The 24,260-nt window shown below is 53.1% G+C and overlaps 2 protein-coding genes and 1 long non-coding RNA gene across 5 annotated transcripts in view; 1 reads left to right on the top strand and 2 right to left on the bottom strand.

Annotated features, from left to right (window-relative positions):
- The window catches only part of ENKD1 (enkurin domain containing 1), a 57,399-nt gene that overhangs the window by 268 nt on the left and 32,871 nt on the right, over window positions 1-24,260 (bottom strand). The gene's annotated exons all lie outside the window — the stretch shown is intronic.
- Window positions 5-14,783, bottom strand: LOC142907990 (uncharacterized). Of its 3 annotated transcripts, XM_076058098.1 has the most exons (4): window positions 12,824-14,783; window positions 12,203-12,501; window positions 11,113-11,600; window positions 5-11,047 (listed from the first exon to the last, which is right to left on the bottom strand). In XM_076058098.1, the coding sequence occupies exon 4, from the start codon at window positions 4,006-4,008 to the stop codon at window positions 901-903; it is 3,108 nt and encodes a 1,035-aa protein (XP_075914213.1). In that variant the 5' UTR covers window positions 4,009-11,047; window positions 11,113-11,600; window positions 12,203-12,501; window positions 12,824-14,783; the 3' UTR covers window positions 5-900. The 3 variants fall into 3 exon arrangements, with proteins under 3 accessions (XP_075914213.1, XP_075914214.1, XP_075914215.1); XM_076058099.1 differs by lacking the exons at window positions 11,113-11,600; window positions 12,203-12,501 and having other exon boundaries at window positions 5-8,999; window positions 14,302-14,783; XM_076058100.1 differs by lacking the exons at window positions 12,203-12,501; window positions 12,824-14,783 and adding an exon at window positions 12,030-12,195 and having other exon boundaries at window positions 5-11,879.
- LOC142907991 (uncharacterized) lies at window positions 17,661-17,937 on the top strand. The gene is made up of 2 exons (XR_012931546.1): window positions 17,661-17,697; window positions 17,800-17,937. It is a non-coding gene; the product is annotated as an uncharacterized LOC142907991 (long non-coding RNA).

Below are 24,260 nucleotides of genomic sequence, written 5' to 3'. Positions count from 1 at the left end.
GGGGAGGGGGGCGGGCCGGGGTCAGACATTTGTGACGATGTGTGACGAGGGGGGTTGAGAAATGTGACGTCACGTAAAAATGCGCAACTTTAGATGAATGTAGAATTGTCATGACAACGCTAATTGTTGTAGCAACACTCCTACGGCATCAGCGCCACATTAAATAGGCGCTACAATGGCAATAGTTTAAAGCGATTTGAAGCATGTTTTTGGTTCTTTCGGTAAAGTCACCACCACGTAGAAGGGAAACAATAAAATAATAAAATCAATCAAATTGTCACGTTTTTTATTTTCTTAATTTACTGTTTCCCTTCTACGTGGTGGTGACTTTACCGAAAGAACCAAGAATAATAATTTTATTGTTTTATATTTTTATTATTTTATTGTTTCCCTTCTACGTGGTGGTGACTTTACCGAAAGAACCAAGAATAATAATTTTATTGTTTTACAATAATTTTATTGTTTTATATTTTTATTATTTTATTGTTTCCCTTCTACGTGGTGGTGGTGACTTTACCGAAAGAACCAAGAATACAAATTTTATTGTTTTACAATAATTTTATTGTTTTATATTTTTATTATTTTATTGTTTCCCTTCTACGTGGTGGTGGTGACTTTACCGAAAGAACCAAGAGTAATAATTTTATTGTTTTACAATAATTTTATTGTTTTATATTTTTATTATTTTATTGTTTCCCTTCTACGTGGTGGTGGTGACTTTACCGAAAGAACCAAGAATATGAATCCCTGCAGTCACGAAAGCTTTAAATCGAGATTTGAAGCATCTTTAATTTTTGTAAAATTGAAATATGCTTTTAGGGGGGGGGGGGGGGGGGCAGAGCTTTGTGACGTCATATTTGACCCAAACTCGCGTGACGTCATTTATGGACGGCCCCCCTCCTATCTTGCCACGAGTGCAGCCCCACTGGTCAGTACCTGGCAAGTGTGCCAGCCGAGACCGTTGCGGGTAAGTAGCGGCCTACAAGCACCACCTCCTCCTGCTCCTTGTCTTTTGGTCCCCGCCCTGACCTCCGCCCTGACCTCCGCCCTGACCTCCGGGTGCCTCTGACCTCCGGGGTGCCTCTGACCTCCGGTTGCCTCTGACCTCCGGGGTGCCTCTGACCCCCGGGTGCCTCTGACCTCCGGGGTGCCTCTGACCTCCGGGTGCCTCTGACCTCCGGAGTGCCTCTGACCTCCCGGGTGCCTCTGACCTCCCGGGTGCCTCTGACCTCCGGAGTGCCTCTGACCTCCGGGGTGCCTCTGACCTCCAGAGTGCCTCTGACCTCCGGGGTGCCTCTGACCTCCGGGGTGCCTCTGACCTCCGGGGTGCCTCTGACCTCCGGAGTGCCTCTGACCTCCGGGGTGCCTCTGACCCCCGGGTGCCTCTGACCTCCCGGGTGTCTCTGACCTCCGGGTGCCTCTGACCTCCGGGTGCCTCTGACCTCCGGGGTGCCTCTGACCTCCGGGGTGCCTCTGACCTCCGGAGTGCCTCTGACCTCCGGGTGCCTCTGACCTCCGGGTGCCTCTGACCTCCGGGGTGCCTCTGACCTCCGGGTGCCTCTGACCTCCGGGTGCCTCTGACCCCCGGAGTGCCTCTGACCTCCGGGTGCCTCTGACCTCCGGGTGCCTCTGACCTCCGGGTGTCTCTGACCTCCGGGGTGCCTCTGACCTCCGGGGTGCCTCTGACCTCCGGGGTGCCTCTGACCTCCGGAGTGCCTCTGACTTCCGGGTGCCTCTGACCCCCGGGTGCCTCTGACCTCCGGGGTGCCTCTGACCTCCGGGTGCCTCTGACCTCCGGGTGCCTCTGACCTCCGGGTGCCTCTGACCTCCGGGGTGCCTCTGACCTCCGGGGTGCCTCTGACCTCCGGGTGCCTCTGACCTCCGGAGTGCCTCTGACCTCCGGGTGCCTCTGACCTCCCGGGTGCCTCTGACCTCCGGAGTGCCTCTGACCTCCGGGGTGCCTCTGACCCCCGGGTGCCTCTGACCTCCGGGGTGCCTCTGACCTCCGGAGTGCCTCTGACCTCCGGGGTGCCTCTGACCCCCGGGTGCCTCTGACCTCCGGGGTGCCTCTGACCTCCGGGGTGCCTCTGACCTCCGGGTGCCTCTGACCCCCGGGTGCCTCTGACCTCCGGGTGCCTCTGACCTCCAGGTGCCTCTGACCTCCAGGTGCCTCTGACCTCCGGAGTGCCTCTGACCTCCGGGTGCCTCTGACCTCCGGGGTGCCTCTGACCTCCGGAGTGCCTCTGACCTCCGGGGTGCCTCTGACCTCCGGGGTGCCTCTGACCTCCGGGGTGCCTCTGACCTCCGGAGTGCCTCTGACCTCCCGGGTGCCTCTGACCTCTGGAGTGCCTCTGACCTCCGGGGTGCCTCTGACCTCCGGAGTGCCTCTGACCTCCGGGGTGCCTCTGACCCCCGGGTGCCTCTGACCTCCGGGGTGCTTCTGACCTCCGGGTGCCTCTGACCTCCGGGTGCCTCTGACCTCCGGGTGCCTCTGACCTCCCGGGTGCCTCTGACCTCCGGGGTGCCTCTGACCCCCGGGTGCCTCTGACCTCCGGGGTGCCTCTGACCTCCGGAGTGCCTCTGACCTCCGGGTGCCTCTGACCTCCGGAGTGCCTCTGACCTCCGGGGTGTCTCTGACCTCCGGGTGCCTCTGACCTCCGGGTGCCTCTGACCTCCGGGTGCCTCTGACCTCCCGGGTGCCTCTGACCTCCGGAGTGCCTCTGACCTCCGGGGTGCCTCTGACCTCCGGGTGCCTCTGACCTCCGGGTGCCTCTGACCTCCGGGTGCCTCTGACCCCCGGGTGCCTCTGACCTCCGGAGTGCCTCTGACCTCCGGAGTGCCTCTGACCTCCGGGTGCCTCTGACCTCCGGGGTGTCTCTGACCTCCGGGGTGCCTCTGACCTCCAGGTGCCTCTGACCTCCGGAGTGCCTCTGACCTCCGGGGTGCCTCTGACCTCCGGGGTGCCTCTGACCTCCGGGTGCCTCTGACCTCCGGGGTGCCTCTGACCTCCGGGGTGCCTCTGACCTCCGGAGTGCCTCTGACCTCCGGGTGCCTCTGACCTCCGGGGTGCCTCTGACCCCCGGGTGCCTCTGACCTCCGGGGTGCCTCTGACCTCCGGGGTGCCTCTGACCTCCGGGGTGCCTCTGACCTCCGGGTGCCTCTGACCTCCGGGTGCCTCTGACCTCCGGAGTGCCTCTGACCTCCGGAGTGCCTCTGACCTCCGGGTGCCTCTGACCTCCGGGTGCCTCTGACCTCCGGGTGCCTCTGACCTCCCGGGTGCCTCTGACCTCCGGGGTGCCTCTGACCCCCGGAGTGCCTCTGACCTCCGGGGTGCCTCTGACCTCCGGGTGCCTCTGACCTCCGGGGTGCCTCTGACCTCCGGGGTGCCTCTGACCTCCGGGGTGCCTCTGACCTCCCGGGTGCCTCTGACCTCCGGGGTGCCTCTGACCTCCGGGGTGCCTCTGACCTCCGGAGTGCCTCTGACCTCCGGGGTGCCTCTGACCTCCGGAGTGCCTCTGACCTCCGGGTGCCTCTGACCTCCGGGGTGCCTCTGACCTCCGGGGTGCCTCTGACCTCCGGGGTGCCTCTGACCTCCGGGGTGCCTCTGACCTCCGGGGTGCCTCTGACCTCCGGAGTGCCTCTGACCTCCGGGGTGCCTCTGACCTCCGGAGTGCCTCTGACCTCCGGGGTGCCTCTGACCTCCGGAGTGCCTCTGACTTCCGGAGTGCCTCTGACCTGCGGGGTGCCTCTGACCTCCGGGGTGCCTCTGACCTCCGGGGTGCCTCTGACCTCCGGGGTGCCTCTGACCTCCGGGGTGCTTTTGCTAGAGCCTCCTAGCGTTGGCCCCTTGGACCTGGGGCCCTGGTTGGGGCCGCGGGCCCACTTCGTCAACTCCAGCCTGCTGCCGGCTCGCCACGGCCCGTAGGCTGAGCTTTCTGGCGCCACGGTGCCGCCGGTCTTTGGCTGCATCGGCTTTCTTAAAACCCTCGGCTCACGGACGTGCCCCATTAATGCGCGGTCACTCTTAGTTTACGAGGCTCCTTTGGTTAGCGAGTTGACCAGAGGTTGCCGTCTCGATTTCGTACGCCTCACAGAGACGCGGCGCCGGCCAGATGAACCATCTCCTCCTTGCCCGGCTATCACGGAGCGAAGACGCCTTCAGGGACACGCCCCGGTCAGCCTGGGCATGGTGGTGTCCTTGCAGTTCTCCGTCGCTCACCTGCCACCGTCCGCCCGACTTCTACGTTGGCCTTCCAGTCGCGCGAGCATCCAGTTCTGGAATTGAAGGCTGTCCAGCATGTGACTAAAGTGCTGCTTCGTCATCCCCCCCCCCCCCCCCCTCCACCGAGGCCTCCACTTCTTTTACCGGGGAGCTAACCGAGCTACTCTCCATGCTGTGTTCAGCCGCCGACAAGATTATTATCTGCCGGGCGATTTCGATATTCAGATCGACTCCCACGGGTGCGCCGTCTACACAGACTTTCTGGCCACCCTGGATTGTTTTAATTTAACTCGGCGTCTGATTTCCCCCCCCACCCATACTCGCGGTCACATCCCCGACGCGGTTTCTTCGCGGGGATTGTCTGTCACCAAGTTATCCGTCATTGATCCTGGAACATCCAACGATTCGTTGCGCGGTGCCGTTCGATCTTCTGATTCCTCCGCCTAAATCGGATTGTAAAGTGCCAGATCAGCTTTCGGGGACCTTGAATCAATCGCCCTGGACAAGAATTTTCCCCCTCCGAAATTCTCCGCCCGTCACTCGCTGACTGATACCCATCTGCCGTGGAAACAATGGTGCAAGCTTACAACACATCGGGCAGTACATTGGGAAGTTTCGCCCCACCGAAATCCCACACAATCTCGGCAGTCAAATCTTCACCCTGGCATAACGACCATCGCCGTGCACTTCAACACAACTGTCCGCAGGGCAGAGCCATCTCGCCGGGAAAATCTGGTCCCACCATCCAGGGGCGGAGCCAGGATTTTTCAGCCCGGGGTGACATTCAACAAATGTTAATTTCGAAGAAATGATTGAGAGAGAGAGAGAGTCAGGCTGTTGAGCCAGACGCCATCGGTTGGCGACACACGCTCTTGACAATGCAGTTGGCAAGGAGTCGGCCAGACCGAGTGTCGTCGTACGCTTAAACGCAGAACGTCACCCCCCCCCCACCCCCCCCGTCACCACCATCCTACTCGATAATCTTCAAGCACCACTTTACAATTTACAGAAAGGCACTCGGACATGTCCGCGCGCACCAGCTATCTTTCTGCTACTGTAGCCAATGCCTGGGATAACCCTCGATTATTTTTTTCTACGGTTTATAGGCTCCTTCATTCATCCTGTGCTTCTCCTTTCTCTTGTACAAAAGCAAATGCTATATATTTTTTATTTATTTACAAAAGCAACACAATTTGCCTTTCCATTAAAACTACCCCTCTTCCTTACAATTCTGCCCACTGTTCCGTCACCACTGCTGATATCTGATTTCTGCGTATTATCCGAGCTCTCAGGATCAGATGTTGCTTCATTGATTGTGAGTTCCAAACCAACCTATTGTTGTTCTGTTGATTCTATTCCTTTAAACGTATTCATGCTAATTTTCCATCTCGTGCAGTCTGTATTACCATTGTTCTTAACATACTCAAATCTGGTCATTTCCCAATCTCTTTTAGAAATGTGCCGTTGGCAGTCCTATACTCAAGAAGGCTGAGCTCGATTTAGAACTCCTCAGTAATTATCGTCCAATTTACAACCTGCCATATCCCTCCAAGACGCTTGGGCTGTCAGCAACATTACAGCTTAAACATTATTTGCTTGTAAATTATCATTTTTGACCCTTTCCAGTCCGGTTTTAGGTCTGGCCACGGCGTGGATACGGCTCTGGTTAGGGTTGTCAATGACTTGATGATTGCTGCTGATGCAGGGAAGGCCGTAGCATTCTTGTCCTTTTGGGCCTGCGTGCTGCGTTTGACACCGTTGATCATGTGATAATAATAATAGGGCTTTTCCCCTTTTTTCTAGCAACAAAACTGAAACCTTTTAACAAGGTGTAAAGAAAGCCGTCCCTTGGTGTGGACCAATCAGTTTCAAGGACAGTGCATATATTATCATAGTATAATCTTAGCTCTTTCGGTAAAGTCACGTTGAAGGGAAACAATAAAATAATAAAATATATTATTATTATTATTTTATTGTTTCCCTAAGAATATGAATGACTGCAGTCACGAAAGCTTTAAATCAAAATTTATCATAGTATTTCGATTTAAAGCTTTCGTGACTGCAATGATTCATCTTCTTTGGTTCTTTCGGTAAAGTCACCACGTAGAATGAGAATAAAATAATAAATTGATAAATTGATATTATTGTGTTATTTTATTTTATCAATTTATTATTTTATTATCATTCTACGTGACTTTACCGAAAGAACCAAAGAAGATTATCATAGTATGTATGTGTTTGCATTTTGACTGCAGGTATTGTGGTCAATGCAGTAAACGTGAATCCTTGTAAAACAAAAAGGTTTCAGTTTTATTGCCAGAACAAAGGGGGAAAACCACCCCTATTATTATTATCATTACATTTTGGCACTGGCAAAAGGAGGTCTAATGATGTAGATGCTCACCATTGATCATGCAAATTTTTCTCAAGCGTTTCAAAGGACACATGGTTTACTTCATAGCTATCCCAGCCGAAACAGTTTGTCAGCCTGGGAGGTGTCCCCCCAGGGTTTTAGTCCCTGGCCTACTTTAGCCCTGCAAATATTTGGCCTCACTTGGCCTTACCATACACCGACTTGGACTTTGCTTTCATTGTTACCCTGACGACACGCAAACTTTACACCCACGTTGAACCCTCCCTCAATGCAACAGCTAACGCAAGGGGTCACCAAACAACGGCCCGCGGGCCGGATCAGTCCATCAGGCCCGCCGACGGCACTTGAATTTGCTTGGTAAAACGTATGGAACACGAACACGTTGTGATACAATTTAAATTTAATTACGTTTAGAATACTGTGGGAGTGTCTTCACGCGTGCGGAGACCTCCTGACCGCTATGTTCCTTAAATTAACTATTTAAAATTTTAAATTATTGTATCTAGATGTTTTATCGTAACGTTTGCTTATATCGCGTCACCCCAAGTACTTCCCCGGCTCGTGGGTAGCTCCGCCTTACGCTCTGACGTGTTGCCGTGGTTTCCACGGCAACACGTCACCGCGGTTTCCATGGCAACACACACACAAACAAACAAACAAACACGCATCTTTCCCGCCCCCCCCCCCCCAGACTTTCCAGCTGCCAACACAGGTCCCGACGCTCCAGAAAATATTTATTCTTTCAGTTATCCGGCCCACTGTGGAAAAAAATAAAAAGTTTTGGCGGCCCCTGATGTAGTGTGCACACTTTTATCTTGTGACCATTAAGGCGCGGACGCAGTCTGTCGTCAGCTTTCACCTGAACAGAGACGGACTACATCCCGAGCCTTCATGGCACCAATGGTCATCAAGGATGCCTTCTTTCATCCCAGAAACATAGCCAGGTTTCATTCCATTGGCGGTCATGTTCCGAGTGGAGTTCAAGATCCTTCTCACCTACAAGACCCCCGCATCTCACCTACAAGACCCCCGCATCTCACCTACAAGACCCCCGCATCTCACCTACAAGACCCCCGCATCTCACCTACAAGACCCCGCATCTCACCTACAAGACCCCCGCATCTCACCTACAAGACCCCCGCATCTCACCTACAAGACCCCCGCATCTCACCTACAAGACCCCCGCATCTCACCTACAAGACCACGCATCTCACCTACAAGACCCCGCATCTCACCTACAAGACCCCCGCATCTCACCTACAAGACCCCGCATCTCACCTACAAGACCCCGCATCTCACCTACAAGACCCCCGCATCTCACCTACAAGACCCCGCATCTCACCTACAAGACCCCGCATCTCACCTACAAGACCCCCGCATCTCACCTACAAGACCTCGCATCTCACCTACAAGACCCCGCATCTCACCTACAAGACCCCCGCATCTCACCTACAAGACCCCGCATCTCACTTACAAGACCCCGCATCTCACCTACAAGACCCCGCATCTCACCTACAAGACCCCCGCATCTCACCTACAAGACCCCGCATCTCACCTACAAGACCCCGCATCTCACCTACAAGACCCCGCATCTCACCTACAAGACCCCGCATCTCACCTACAAGACCCCGCATCTCACCTACAAGACCCCCGCATCTCACCTACAAGACCCCGCATCTCACCTACAAGACCCCGCATCTCACCTACAAGACCCCCGCATCTCATCTACAAGACCCCGCATCTCACCTACAAGACTCCGCATCTCACCTACAAGACCCCGCATCTCACCTACAAGACCCCCGCATCTCACCTACAAGACCCCGAATCTCACCTACAAGACCCCGCATCTCACCTACAAGACCCCGCATCTCACCTACAAGACCCCGCATCTCACCTACAAGACCACGCATCTCACCTACAAGACCCCGCATCTCACCTACAAGACTCCGCATCTCACCTACAAGACCCCGCATCTCACCTACAAGACCCCCGCATCTCACCTACAAGACCCCGCATCTCACCTACAAGACCCCGCATCTCACCTACAAGACCCCGCATCTCACCTACAAGACCCCGAATCTCACCTACAAGACCCCCGCATCTCACCTACAAGACCCCGCATCTCACCTACAAGACCCCGCATCTCACCTACAAGACCCCGCATCTCACCTACAAGACCCCGCATCTCACCTACAAGACCCCCGCATCTCACCTACAAGACCCCGCATCTCACCTACAAGACCCCGCATCTCACCTACAAGACCCCGCATCTCACCTACAAGACCCCTGCATCTCACCTACAAGACCCCCGCATCTCACCTACAAGACCCCGCATCTCACCTACAAGACCCCGCATCTCACCTACAAGACCCCGCATCTCACCTACAAGACCCCGAATCTCACCTACAAGACCCCCGCATCTCACCTACAAGACCCCGCATCTCACCTACAAGACCCCGCATCTCACCTACAAGACCCCGCATCTCACCTACAAGACCCCGCATCTCACCTACAAGACCCCGCATCTCACCTACAAGACCCGGCATCTCACCTACAAGACCCCGCATCTCACCTACAAGACCCCCGCATCTCACCTACAAGACCCCGCATCTCACCTACAAGACCCCGCATCTCACCTACAAGACCCCGCATCTCACCTACAAGACCCCGCATCTCACCTACAAGACCCCCGCATCTCACCTACAAGACCCCGCATCTCACCTACAAGACCCCGCATCTCACCTACAAGACCCCGCATCTCACCTACAAGACCCCGCATCTCACCTACAAGACCCCGCATCTCACCTACAAGACCCCGCATCTCACCTACAAGACCCCGCATCTCACCTACAAGACCCCGCATCTCACCTACAAGACCCCGCATCTCACCTACAAGACCCCCGCATCTCACCTACAAGACCCCGCATCTCACCTACAAGACCCCGCATCTCACCTACAAGACCCCCGCATCTCACCTACAAGACCCCCGCATCTCACCTACAAGACCCCGCATCTCACCTACAAGACCCCGCATCTCACCTACAAGACCCCCACATCTCACCTACAAGACCCCGCATCTCACCTACAAGACCCCGCATCTCACCTACAAGACCCCCACATCTCACCTACAAGACCCCGCATCTCACCTACAAGACCCCCGCATCTCACCTACAAGACCCCGCATCTCACCTACAAGACCCCGCATCTCACCTACAAGACCCCCGCATCTCACCTACAAGACCCCGCATCTCACCTGCAAGACCCCGCATCTCACCTACAAGACCCCCGCATTTCACCTACAAGACCCCGCATCTCACCTACAAGACCCCCGCATCTCACCTACAAGACCCCGCATCTCACCTACAAGACCCCACATCTCAGCTACAAGACCACCGCATCTCACCTACAAGACCCCGCATCTCACCTACAAGACCCCGCATCTCACCTACAAGACCCCGCATCTCACCTACAAGACCCCCGCATCTCACCTACAAGACCCCGCATCTCACCTACAAGACCCCGCATCTCACCTACAAGACCCCGCATCTCACCTACAAGACACCGCATCTCACCTACAAGACCCCGCATCTCACCTACAAGACCCCGCATCTCACCTACAAGACCCCGCATCTCACCTACAAGACCCCGCATCTCACCTACAAGACCCCGCATCTCACCTACAAGACCCCCGCATCTCACCTACAAGACCCCCGCATCTCACCTACAAGACCCCGCATCTCACCTACAAGACCCCCGCATCTCACCTACAAGACCCCCGCATCTCACCTACAAGACCCCCGCATCTCACCTACAAGACCCCGCATCTCACCTACAAGACCCCCGCATCTCACCTACAAGACCCCCGCATCTCACCTACAAGACCCCCGCATCTCACCTACAAGACCCCGCATCTCACCTACAAGACCCCGCATCTCACCTACAAGACCCCGCATCTCACCTACAAGACCCCGCATCTCACCTACAAGACCCCCGCATCTCACCTACAAGACCCCGCATCTCACCTACAAGACCCCGCATCTCACCTACAAGACCCTGAATCTCACCTACAAGACCCCGCACCTCACCTACAAGACCCCGCATCTCACCTACAAGACCCCCGCATCTCACCTACAAGACCCCGCATCTCACCTACAAGACCCCGCATCTCACCTACAAGACCCCCGCATCTCACCTACAAGACCCCCGCACCTCACCTACAAGACCCCCGCATCTCACCTACAAGACCCCCGCATCTCACCTACAAGACCCCGCTTCTCACCTACAAGACCCCGCTTCTCACCTACAAGACCCCCGCATCTCACCTACAAGACCCCCGCATCTCACCTACAAGACCCCGCATCTCACCTACAAGACCCCCGCATCTCACCTACAAGACCCCGCATCTCACCTACAAGACCCCGCATCTCACCTACAAGACCCCCGCATCTCACCTACAAGACCCCCGCATCTCACCTACAAGACCCCGCATCTCACCTACAAGACCCCCGCATCTCACCTACAAGACCCCGCATCTCACCTACAAGACCCCCGCATCTCACCGACAAGACCCCGCATCTCACCTACAAGACCCGCATCTCACCTACAAGACACCGCATCTCACCTACAAGACCCCGCATCTCACCTACAAGACCCCGCATCTCACCTACAAGACCCCGCATCTCACCTACAAGACCCCGCATCTCACCTACAAGACCCCGCATCTCACCTACAAGACCCCCGCATCTCACCTACAAGACCCCGCATCTCACCTACAAGACCCCGCATCTCACCTACAAGACCCCGCATCTCACCTACAAGACCCCCGCATCTCACCTACAAGACCCCGCATCTCACCTACAAGACCCCGCATCTCACCTACAAAACCCCCGCATTTCACCTACAAGACCCCCGCATCTCACCTACAAGACCCCCGCATCTCACCTACAAGACCCCGCATCTCACCTACAAGACCCCGCATCTCACCTACAAGACCCCGCATCTCACCTACAAGACCCCCGCATCTCACCTACAAGACCCCCGCATCTCACCTACAAGACCCCGCATCTCACCTACAAGACCCCGCATCTCACCTACAAGACCCCCACATCTCACCTACAAGACCCCGCATCTCACCTACAAGACCCCGCATCTCACCTACAAGACCCCCGCATCTCACCTACAAGACCCCGCATCTCACCTACAAGACCCCCGCATCTCACCTACAAGACCCCGCATCTCACCTACAAGACCCCGCATCTCACCTACAAGACCCCCGCATCTCACCTACAAGACCCCGCATCTCACCTGCAAGACCCCGCATCTCACCTACAAGACCCCCGCATTTCACCTACAAGACCCCGCATCTCACCTACAAGACCCCCGCATCTCACCTACAAGACCCCCGCATCTCACCTACAAGACCCCGCATCTCACCTACAAGACCCCACATCTCAGCTACAAGACCACCGCATCTCACCTACAAGACCCCCGCATCTCACCTACAAGACCCCGCATCTCACCTACAAGACCCCCGCATCTCACCTACAAGACCCCCGCATCTCACCTACAAGACCCCCGCATCTCACCTACAAGACCCCGCATCTCACCTACAAGACCCCGCATCTTACCTACAAGACCCCGCATCTCACCTACAAGACCCCCGCATCTCACCTACAAGACCCCCGCATCTCACCTACAAGACCCCCGCATCTCACCTACAAGACCCCCGCATCTCACCTACAAGACCCCGCATCTCACCTACAAGACCCCGCATCTCACCTACAAGACCCCGCATCTCACCTACAAGACCCCGCATCTCACCTAAAAGACCCCCGCATCTCACCTACAAGACCCCGCATCTCACCTACAAGACCCCGCATCTCACCTACAAGACCCCGCATCTCACCTACAAGACCCCGCATCTTACCTACAAGACCCCGCATCTCACCTACAAGACCCCGCATCTCACCTACAAGACCCCCGCATCTCACCTACAAGACCCCCGCATCTCACCTACAAGACCCCCACATCTCACCTACACGACCCCCGCACCTCACCTACAAGACCCCGCATCTCACCTACAAGACCCCCGCATCTCACCTACAAGACCCCGCATCTCACCTACAAGACCCCCGCATCTCACCTACAAGACCCCGCAACTCACCTACAAGACCCCGCATCTCACCTACAAGACCCCCGCATCTCACCTACAAGACCCCGCATCTCACCTACAAGACCCCGCATCTCACCTACAAGACCCCGCATCTCACCTACAAGACCCCGCATCTCACCTACAAGACCCCACATCTCAGCTACAAGACCACCGCATCTCACCTACAAGACCCCCGCATCTCACCTACAAGACCCCGCATCTCACCTACAAGACCCCCGCATCTCACCTACAAGACCCCGCATCTCACCTACAAGACCCCGCATCTCACCTACAAGACCCCGCATCTCACCTACAAGACCCCGCATCTCACCTACAAGACCCCGCATCTCACCTACAAGACCCCGCATCTCACCTACAAGACCCCGCATCTCACCTACAAGACCCCCGCATCTCACCTACAAGACCCCGCATCTCACCTACAAGACCCCGCATCTCACCTACAAGACCCCGCATCTCACCTACAAGACCCCCGCATCTCACCTACAAGACCCCACATCTCAGCTACAAGACCACCGCATCTCACCTACAAGACCCCGCATCTCACCTACAAGACCCCGCATCTCACCTACAAAACCCCCGCATTTCACCAACAAGACCCCCGCATCTCACCTACAAGACCCCCGCATCTCACCTACAAGACCCCGCATCTCACCTACAAGACCCCGCATCTCACCTACAAGACCCCGCATCTCACCTACAAGACCCCCGCATCTCACCTACAAGACCCCCGCATCTCACCTACAAGACCCCGCATCTCACCTACAAGACCCCGCATCTCACCTACAAGACCCCCACATCTCACCTACAAGACCCCGCATCTCACCTACAAGACCCCGCATCTCACCTACAAGACCCCCGCATCTCACCTACAAGACCCCGCATCTCACCTACAAGACCCCCGCATCTCACCTACAAGACCCCCGCATCTCACCTACAAGACCCCGCATCTCACCTACAAGACCCCCGCATCTCACCTACAAAACCCCCGCATCTCACCTACAAGACCCCGCATCTCACCTACAAGACCCCCGCATCTCACCTACAAGACCCCGCATCTCACCTACAAGACCCCCGCATCTCACCTACAAGACCCCCGCATCTCACCTACAAGACCCCCGCATCTCACCTACAAGACCCCGCATCTCACCTACAAGACCCCGCATCTCACCTACAAGACCCCCGCATCTCACCTACAAGACCCCGCATCTCACCTACAAGACCCCCGCATCTCACCTACAAGACCCCCGCACCTCACCTACAAGACCCCCGCATCTCACCTACAAGACCCCGCTTCTCACCTACAAGACCCCCGCATCTCACCTACAAGACCCCCGCATCTCACCTACAAGACCCCGCATCTCACCTACAAGACCCCCGCATCTCACCTACAAGACCCCGCATCTCACCTACAAGACCCCGCATCTCACCTACAAGACCCCGCATCTCACCTACAAGACCCCGCATCTCACCTACAAGACCCCGCATCTCACCTACAAGACCCCCGCATCTCACCTACAAGACCCCGAATCTCACCTACAAGACCCCGCATCTCACCTACAAGACCCCGCATCTCACCTACAAGACCCCGCATCTCACCTACAAGACCCCGCATCTCACCTACAAGACCCCGCATCTCACCTACAAGACCCCCGCATCTCACCTACAAGACCCCGCATCTCACCTACAAGACCCCGCATCTCACCTACAAGACCCCCGCATCTCACCTACAAGACCACGCATCTCACCTACAAGACCCCGCATCTCACCTACAAGACCCCGCATCTCACCTACAAGACCCCCGCACTCACCTACAAGACCCCCGCATCTCACCTACAAGACCCCGCATCTCACCTACAAGACCCCCGCATCTCACCTACAAGACCCCGCATCTCACCTACAAGACCCCGCATCTCACCTATAAGACCCCGCATCTCACCTACAAGACCCCGCATCTCACCTACAAGACCCCACATCTCACCTACAAGACCCCGCATCTCACCTACAAGACCCCCGCATCTCACCTACAAGACCCCGAATCTCACCTACAAGACCCCGCATCTCACCTACATGACCCCGCATCTCACCTACAAGACCCCGCATCTCACCTACAAGACCACGCATCTCACCTACAAGACCCCGCATCTCACCTACAAGACCCCGCATCTCACCTACAAGACCCCGCATCTCACCTACAAGACCCCCGCATCTCACCTACAAGACCCCGCATCTCACCTACAAGACCCCGCATCTCACCTACAAGCTACCTTGAACGACGCCTCCTTCCCCCACCCGCCCATCCATCCATCCATAACCTCCTCCACCCATATGTCCCAACGCGAGTTCCTCGCTTGTCCGAGTGTGTGCGCTGAGGTCACAGCCTCCGTTCAGTGGGATCACCGGGCCAATTAACGTCCAATATTCGATCCGACGAGTCCGTCGCTTTATTGAATTCCCGCCTTAAAAATTAGTTTTGCTTAACGGCCTTTTTCCTCCTTGTAAATTTGTTGTGTGTTTGTTTAGGAAGTGGGGGGTATTTGTATCCGTGGATAAATCGTGAGGCTGCGTGCTTACATTAGATTTTACAATTGCATGAGTTATTTACTTGCTTTTAGCTCCGTGCAACGCCCTTGAAACGCGCTTTATAAGTGTAAATTACCATTCTTATCAGAGCACGTTTACTTGCATGTTAAATTTTGATTTGAAGCTTTCGTGACTGCAAGGATTTCATCTTCTTTGGTTCTTTCGGTAAAGTCGCTACCACCACGTAGAATGAGAACAAAATAATAAATTGATAAAAAAACCACGATAAAATTCTCACGACGTTTCGGCCACAACACAAGCGGCCTTCATCAGGTGACAACACACACAAACACGCATCTTTCCCGCCCCCAGTCTCGCACCCCGGAACCTGATGAAGGCCGCTTGTGTTGTGGCCGAAACGTCGCGAGAATTTCATCGCGTTATTGTTATTTTATCAATTTATTATTTTTATTCTCATTCTACGTGGGTGGTGGTGGTGACTTTACCGAAAGAACCAAAGAAGATTTCGATTTAAAGCATTCGTGACTGCAAAGATTCATCTTCTTTGGTTCTTTCGGTAAAGCCACCACGTAGAATGAGAGTAAAATAATAAATTGATAAAATAAAATAACACAGTAATATTATCACGACGTTTCGGCCACAACACAAGCGGCCTTCATCAGGTGAAGGGACGAGACTGTCTGGTAGGACAGCGCTGGAGTGAAAGAGCCACGTTCAGATCACGACCTTTAAGCTGTGTGTCTACACAGGGTATCTATGTTGTGTGTCTGTGTGTCTACACAGGGTATCTATGTTATGTGTCTGTCTACACAGGGTATCTATGTTGTGTGTCTGTGTGTCTACACAGGGTATCTATGTTGTGTCTGTGTGTCTACACAGGGTATCTATGTTGTGTGTCTGTCTGTGTGTCTACACGGGGTATCTATGTTGTGTGTCTGTCTGTGTCTACACAGGTATCTATGTTGTGTGTGTGTCTACACAGGGTATCTATGTTGTGTGTCTGTCTGTGTGTCTACACAAGGTATCTATGTTGTCTGTCTGTGTGTCTACACAGGGTATCTATGTTGTGTGTCTGTGTGTCTACACAGGTATATATGTTGTGTGTCTGTCTGTGTCTACACAGGTATCTATGTTGTTTGTCTGTGTGTCTGCACAGGTATCTATGTTGTGTCTGTGTGTCTACACAGGGTATCTATGTTGTGTCTGTCTGTGTGTCTACACAGGGTATCTATGTTGTGTGTCTGTGTGTCTACACAGGGTATCTATGTTGTGTGTCTGTCTGTGTGTCTACACAGGGTATCTATGTTGTGTGTCTGTGTGTCTACACAGGGTATCTATGTTGTGTGTCTGTGTGTCTACACAGGGTATCTATGTTGTGTGTCTGTGTCTACACAGGTATCTATGTTGTGTGTCTGTGTCTACACAGGTATCTATGTTGTGTGTCTGTGTCTACACAGGTATCTATGTTGTGTGTCTGTGTCTACACAGGGTATCTATGTTGTGTGTCTGTGTGTCTACACAGGTATCTATGTTGTGTGTCTGTGTGTCTACACAGGTATCTATGTTGTGTGTCTGTGTGTCTACACAGGGTATCTATGTTGTGTCTGTGTGTCTACACAGGTATCTATGTTGTCTGTCTGTGTGTCTACACAGGGTATCTATGTTGTGTGTCTGTCTGTGTGTCTACACAGGTATCTATGTTGTGTCTGTCTGTGTGTCTACACAGGGTATCTATGTTGTCTGTCTGTGTGTCTACACAGGTATCTATGTTGTATGTCTGTGTCTACACAGGTATCTATGTTTTGTCTGTCTGTGTGTCTACACAGGGTATCTATGTTGTGTCTGTGTGTGTCTACACAGGGTATCTATGTTGTGTGTCTGTGTGTCTACACAGGGTATCTATGCTGTGTGTCTGTGTGTCTACACAGGGTATCTATGTTGTGTGTCTGTGTGTCTACACAGGTATCTATGTTGTGTGTCTGTCTGTGTGTCTACACAGGGTGTCTATGTTGTGTGTCTGTGTGTCTACACAGGTATCTATGTTGTGTCTGTGTGTCTACACAGGGTATCTATGTTGTGTGTCTGTCTACACAGGGTATCTATGTTGTGTCTGTCTGTGTGTCTACACAGGTATCTATGTTGTGTGTCTGTCTACACAGGGTATCTATGTTGTGTCTGTGTGTCTACATAGGGTATCTATGTTGTGTGTCTGTGTGTGTGTCTACACAGGGTATCTATGTTGCCTGTCTGTCTGTCTACACATGGTATCTATGTTGTGTGTCTGTGTGTCTACACAGGTATCTATGTTGTGTGTGTCTACACAGGGTATCTATGTTGTGTGTGTCTACACAGGTATCTATGTTGTCTGTCTGTGTGTGTCTACACAGGGTATCTATGTTGTGTGTCTGTGTGTCTACACAGGGTATCTTTGTTGTGTGTCTGTCTGTGTGTCTACACAGGTATCTATGTTGTCTGTCTGTGTCTACACAGGTATCTATGTTGTGTGTCTATCTGTGTGTCTACACAGGGTATCTATGTTGTGTGTCTGTGTGTCTACACAGGGTATCTATGTTGTGTGTCTGTCTGTGTGTCTACACAGGGTATCTATGTTGTGTCTGTGTGTCTATACAGAGTATCTATGTTGTGTGTCTGTGTGTCTACACAGGGTATCTATGTTGTGTGTCTGTCTGTGTGTCTACACAGGGTATCTATGTTGTGTGTCTGTGTGTCTACACAGGTATCTATGTTGTGTGTCTAAGTGTCTACACAGGTATCTATGTTGTCTGTCTGTGTGTCTACACAGGGTATCTATGTTGTCTGTCTGTGTCTACACAGGGTATCTATGTTGTGTGTCTGTGTGTGTCTACACAGGGTATCTATGTTGTGTCTGTCTGTGTGTCTACACAGGGTATCTATGTTGTCTGTGTCTACACAGGGTATCTATGTTGTGTGTCTGTGTGTCTACACAGGGTATCTATGTTGTGTCTGTGTGTCTACACAGGGTATCTATGTTGTGTGTCTGTGTCTACACAGGTATCTATGTTGTGTCTGTGTGTCTACACAGGGTATCTATGTTGTGTGTCTGTGTGTCTACACAGGTATCTATGTTGTCTGTCTGTGTGTCTACACAGGTATCTATGTTGTGTCTGTCTGTGTGTCTACACAGGGTATCTATGTTGTGTGTCTGTGTGTCTACACAGGGTATCTATGTTGTGTGTCTGTGTGTCTACACAGGGTATATATGTTGTGTGTCTGTATGTCTACACAGGTATCTATGTATGTGTGTCTGTGTGTCTACACAGGGTATCTATGTTGTCTGTCTGTGTGTCTACACAGGGTATCTATGTTGTGTGTCTGTCTGTGTCTACACAGGGTATCTATGTTGTGTGTCTGTCTGTGTTTACACAGGTATCTATGTTGTGTGTCTGTCTGTATGTCTACACAGGTATCTATGTTGTGTCTGTCTGTGTGTCTACACAGGGTATCTATGTTGTGTGTGTGTCTACACAGGGTATCTATGTTGTGTGTCTGTGTGTCTACACAGGGTATCTATGTTGTGTGTCTGTGTGTGTGTCTACACAGGGTATCTATGTTGTGTGTCTGTGTGTCTACATAGGGTATATATGTTGTGTGTCTGTATGTCTACACAGGTATCTATGTTGTGTGTCTGTGTGTCTACACAGGGTATCTATGTTGTCTGTCTGTGTGTCTACACATGGTATCTATGTTGTCTGTCTGTCTGTGTCTACACAGGGTATCTATGTTGTGTGTCTGTCTGTGTGTCTACACAGGGTATCTATGTTGTGTGTCTATCTGTATGTCTACACAGGGTATCTATGTTGTGTGTCTGTCTGTGTGTCTACACAGGGTATCTATGTTGTGTGTCTGTCTGTGTGTCTACACAGGGTATCTATGTTGTGTGTCTATCTGTATGTCTACACAGGGTATCTATGTTGTGTGTCTGTGTGTCTACACAGGTATCTATGTTGTGTGTCTGTGTGTCTACACAGGGTATCTATGTTGTGTGTCTGTGTGTCTACACATGGTATCTATGTGTGTGTCTGTGTGTCTACACAGGTATCTATGTTGTCTGTCTGTGTGTCTACACAGGGTATCTATGTTGTGTCTGTCTGTGTGTCTACACAGGGTATCTATGTTGTGTGTCTGTGTGTCTACACAGGGCATCTATGCTGTGTCTATCTGTCTGTCTACACAGGGTATCTATGTTGTGTGTCTGTGTGTCTACACAGGGTATATATGTTGTGTGTCTGTATGTCTACACAGGTATCTATGTTGTGTGTCTGTGTGTCTACACAGGGTATCTATGTTGTCTGTCTGTGTGTCTACACAGGGTATCTATGTTGTGTGTCTGTCTGTGTCTACACAGGGTATCTATGTTGTGTGTCTGTCTGTGTTTACACAGGTATCTATGTTGTGTGTCTGTCTGTATGTCTACACAGGTATCTATGTTGTGTCTGTCTGTGTGTCTACACAGGGTATCTATGTTGTGTGTGTGTCTACACAGGGTATCTATGTTGTGTGTCTGTGTGTCTACACAGGGTATCTATGTTGTGTGTCTGTGTGTGTCTACACAGGGTATCTATGTTGTGTGTCTGTGTGTCTACACAGGGTATATATGTTGTGTGTCTGTGTGTCTACACAGGGTATCTATGTTGTCTGTCTGTGTGTCTACACATGGTATCTATGTTGTCTGTCTGTCTGTGTCTACACAGGGTATCTATGTTGTGTGTCTGTCTGTGTGTCTACACAGGGTATCTATGTTGTGTGTCTATCTGTATGTCTACACAGGGTATCTATGTTGTGTGTCTGTCTGTGTGTCTACACAGGGTATCTATGTTGTGTGTCTGTCTGTGTGTCTACACAGGGTATCTATGTTGTGTGTCTATCTGTATGTCTACACAGGGTATCTATGTTGTGTGTCTGTGTGTCTACACAGGTATCTATGTTGTGTGTCTGTGTGTCTACACAGGGTATCTACGTTGTGTGTCTGTGTGTCTACACATGGTATCTATGTTGTGTGTCTGTGTGTGTGTCTACACAGGGTATCTATGTTGTGTCTGTGTGTCTACACAGGGTATCTATGTTGTGTGTCTGTCTGTGTCTACACAGGGTATCTATGTTGTGTGTCTATCTGTATGTCTACACAGGGTATCTATGTTGTGTGTGTCTACACAGCGTATCTATGTTGTGTGTCTGTGTGTCTACACAGGGTATCTATGTTGTGTGTGTGTCTGTGTGTCTACACAGGGTATATATGTTGTGTCTGTCTACACAGGGTATCTATGTTGTGTGTCTCTGTGGTGTCTCCGTGTCTGTGTTTTGGCCTCTCTCTCTCTCAAATTTAGCTCTGCCTGATGACGACTCTCTCTCTCAAATTTAGCTCTGCCTGATGACGACTCCTCGTGCTGCAACCGAAACGTCGTACTCTTTGCTATTAAATTAATTTTCTTTCCACGTCACTTTACCGAAATGAACCTAAGAGTGCCCTTTACATATTCTTCCTCTCCCCCGGTATGTGATAGTTAGCTTACCTCTTACCCTATCGCAACCTGGGTGGAGCAGTAAGCGCCATGGTGGCTAAGGAGATGTTAACTCCCTCGCCTGGCGTGCAGGAGGTTTGTCGGTCACGAACTAGACCCTGATGCCTCCTCCGCTTCTTAAAAAAACAAAGAGCTACGTAGCTGATGGGAGCCTTACCTGGTTAATGCAACGTGGTTCAGTCTCTGGATCTCTGTGTATCTATGGATCTCCAGATGTATGTAAGGGTCTCTACGTGTACATTCATATACGGGGCTCGACGCATCTGTGTGGGTCTCTATGTACCTTTGAGTCTCTGCGCGTCTATCTACGGCCTCTATGGGTCTCTATGTGCATCTATGGGTCTCTGTGTATCTCTATGCTGCTGCTATTCATTTCCACGTGATGGCGATTGAGCTGTCCTTTGCTATGGCCAGGCCACAGAGCTCAGTGGGACCTTCACTCATTCAAAGTCATTTCGCGGGCCGATATTATCATTTGCGACGTGTGATATTCACGAGCATCTCCGGAACGTATCCGTCCTTGGCAAATACCGAGGGGAATTCCGTAGACGCTGGGACACGCTGTGAGTTCCAGTGTTGCGATTTCTTTTTACTGGCGAGGCAGTAATGAACTCCTCCCTCCCCCATAGCTTTCCCTCTCCATTTTTTTTTGTTTACGATCAGAGGAGACAAGAAAGATGATCGGTCTAGTCGGCACTTTGCTCCGTTCATTACTTAGTTTTTGTTATGCTTTGCTTTATGTAAACCCCCCTTTTAAATGAAAGACCAAACAACAAAATATATATTTTTCTGCTCTCCTTACCCCTTTCTTCTCTCTCTACCCCCCTCTCTCTACCTCCTCTCTCTCTACCCCCTCTCTCTCTACCCCCTCTCTCTCTACCCCCTCTCTCTCTCTCTACCCCCTCTCTCTCTACCCCCCTCTCTCTCTACCCCCTCTCTCTCTACCCCCTCCTCTCTCTACCCCCTCTCTCTCTACCTCCTCTCTCTCTCTACCCCCTCTCTCTCTACCCCCTCTCTACCTCTCTCTCTCTACCCCCTCTCTCTCTCTCTACCCCCTCTCTCTCTACCCCCTCTCTACCTCTCTCACTCTACCCCCTCTCTCTCTCTACCGCCTCTCTCTCTCTACTCCCTCTCTCTCTACCCTCTCTCTCTCTACTCCCTCTCTCTCTACCCCCTCTCTCTCTCTACCCCCTCTCTCTCTCTACCCCCTCTCTCACTCTACCCCCTCTCTCTCTCTACCGCCTCTTTCTCTCTACTCCCTCTCTCTCTACCCCCTCTCTCTCTACCCCATCTCTCTCTACCCCCTCCTCTCTCTACCCCCTCTCTCTCTACCCCCTTCTCTCTCTCTACCCCCTCTCTCTCTACCCCCTCCTCTCTCTACCCCTCTCTCTCTACCCCCTCTCTACCCCCTCTCTCTCTACCCCCTCTCTCTCTCTACCCCCTCTCTCTCTCTACCCCCTCTCTCACTCTACCCCCTCTCTCTCTCTACCGCCTCTTTCTCTCTACTCCCTCTCTCTCTACCCCCTCTCTCTCTACCCCCTCTCTCTCTACCCCCTCCTCTCTCTACCCCCTCTCTCTCTACCCCCTTCTCTCTCTCTACTCCCTCTCTCTCTACCCCCTCTCTCTCTACCCCCTCTCTCTCTACTCTCTCTCCTCTCTCCCCCCTCTCTCTCCCCCTTCTCTCTCTCTACCCTCTCTCTCTACCCCCTCCTCTCTCTACCCCCCTCTCTCTACCCCCTCTCTCTCTACCCCCTCTCTCTCTCTACCCCCCCTCTCTCTACCCCCCTCTCTCTCTACCCCCTCTCTCTCTACCCCCTCCTCTCTCTACCCCCCTCTCTCTACCCCCTCTCTCTCTACCCCCTCTCTCTCTCTACCCCCCCCTCTCTCTACCCCCCTCTCTCTCTACCCCCTCTCTCTCTACCCCCTCTCTCTCTACCCCCCCTCTCTCTCTACCCCTCTCTCTCTCTACCCCCTCTCTCTACCGCCTCTCTCTCTGTACCCCCCCCTCTCTCTCTACCTCCTCTCTCTACCCCCTCTCTCTCTCTACCCCCCCTCTCTCTATTACCGCCTCTCTCTCTCTACCCCCTCTCTCTCTGTACCCCCTCTCTCTCTCTACCTCCTCTCTCTACCCCCTCTCTCTCTCTACCCCCTCTCTCTCTACCCCCTCTCTCTCTACCCCCCCCTCTCTCTCTACCCCCTCTCTATCTACCCCCTCTCTCTCTCTACCCCCTCTCTCTCTCTACCCCCTCTCTCTCTACCCCTCTCTCTACCCCCTCTCTCTCTACCCCTCTCTCTCTACCCCCTCTCTCTCTACCCCCTCTCTCTCTACCCCCCCTCTCTCTCTACCCCCTCTCTCTCTCTACCCCCTCTCTCTACCCCCTCTCTCTCTCTACCCCCCCTCTCTCTACCCCCTCTCTCTCTCTACCCCCTCTCTCTCTACCCCCTCTCTCTCTACCCCCTCTCTCTCTACCCCCTCTCTCTCTACCCCCCCCCTCTCTCTACCCCCCCCCTCTCTCTACCCCCTCTCTCTCTACCCCCCCATCTCTCTACCCCCTCTCTCTCAACCCCCTCTCTCTCTACCCCTCTCTCTCTCTGCCCTCTCTCTACCCCCCTCTCTCTACCCCCTCTCTCTCTACCCCCCTCTCTCTCTCTACCCCCTCTCTCTCTCTACCCCCTCTCTCTCTACCCCCTCTCTCTCTCTACCCCCTCTCTCTCTACCCCCCTCTCTCTCTCTACCCCCTCTCTCTCTCTACCCCCTCTCTCTCTACCCCCTCTCTCTACCCCCTCTCTCTCTACCCCTCTCTCTCTACCCCCTCTCTCTCTACCCCTCTCTCTCTCTACCCCCCCTCTCTCTCTACCCCTCTCTCTCTCTACCCCTCTCTCTACCCCCTCTCTCTCTCTACCCCCCTCTCTCTACCCCCTCTCTCTCTCTACCCCCTCTCTCTCTACCCCTCTCTCTCTACCCCCTCTCTCTCTACCCCCTCTCTCTCTACCCCCCCTCTCTCTACCCCCCCCTCTCTCTACCCCCTCTCTCTCTACTCCCCCATCTCTCTACCCCCTCTCTCTCAACCCCCCTCTCTCTCTACCCCCTCTCTCTCTACCCCTCTCTCCCCCTCTCTCTACCCCTCTCTCTCTCTACCCCCTCTCTCTCTCCTCCCTCTCTCTCTACCCCCCTCTCTCTCTACCCCCTCTCTCTCTACCCCCCTCTCTCTCTACCCCTCTCTTCTACCCTCTCTCTCTACCCCCCTCTCTCTCTCTACCCCTCTCTCTCTACCCCCCTCTCTCTCTCCCTCTCTCTCTCTACCCCTCTCTCTCTACCCCCTCTCTCTCTACCCCCCCTCTCTCTCTACCCCCTCTCTCTCTCTACCCCCCTCTCTCTACCCCCTCTCT

The sequence above is a fragment of the Petromyzon marinus genome (genome assembly GCF_048934315.1).
Source record: "Petromyzon marinus isolate PM22_M1 ecotype Great Lakes invasive population chromosome 68 unlocalized genomic scaffold, UKy_Petmar_22M1.pri1.0 chr68_unloc.1, whole genome shotgun sequence".
Taxonomy (NCBI): domain Eukaryota; kingdom Metazoa; phylum Chordata; class Hyperoartia; order Petromyzontiformes; family Petromyzontidae; genus Petromyzon; species Petromyzon marinus.
The sequence above is the reverse complement of the archived record's forward strand: the minus strand, read 5'-3'. Positions and strand labels throughout refer to the sequence as shown.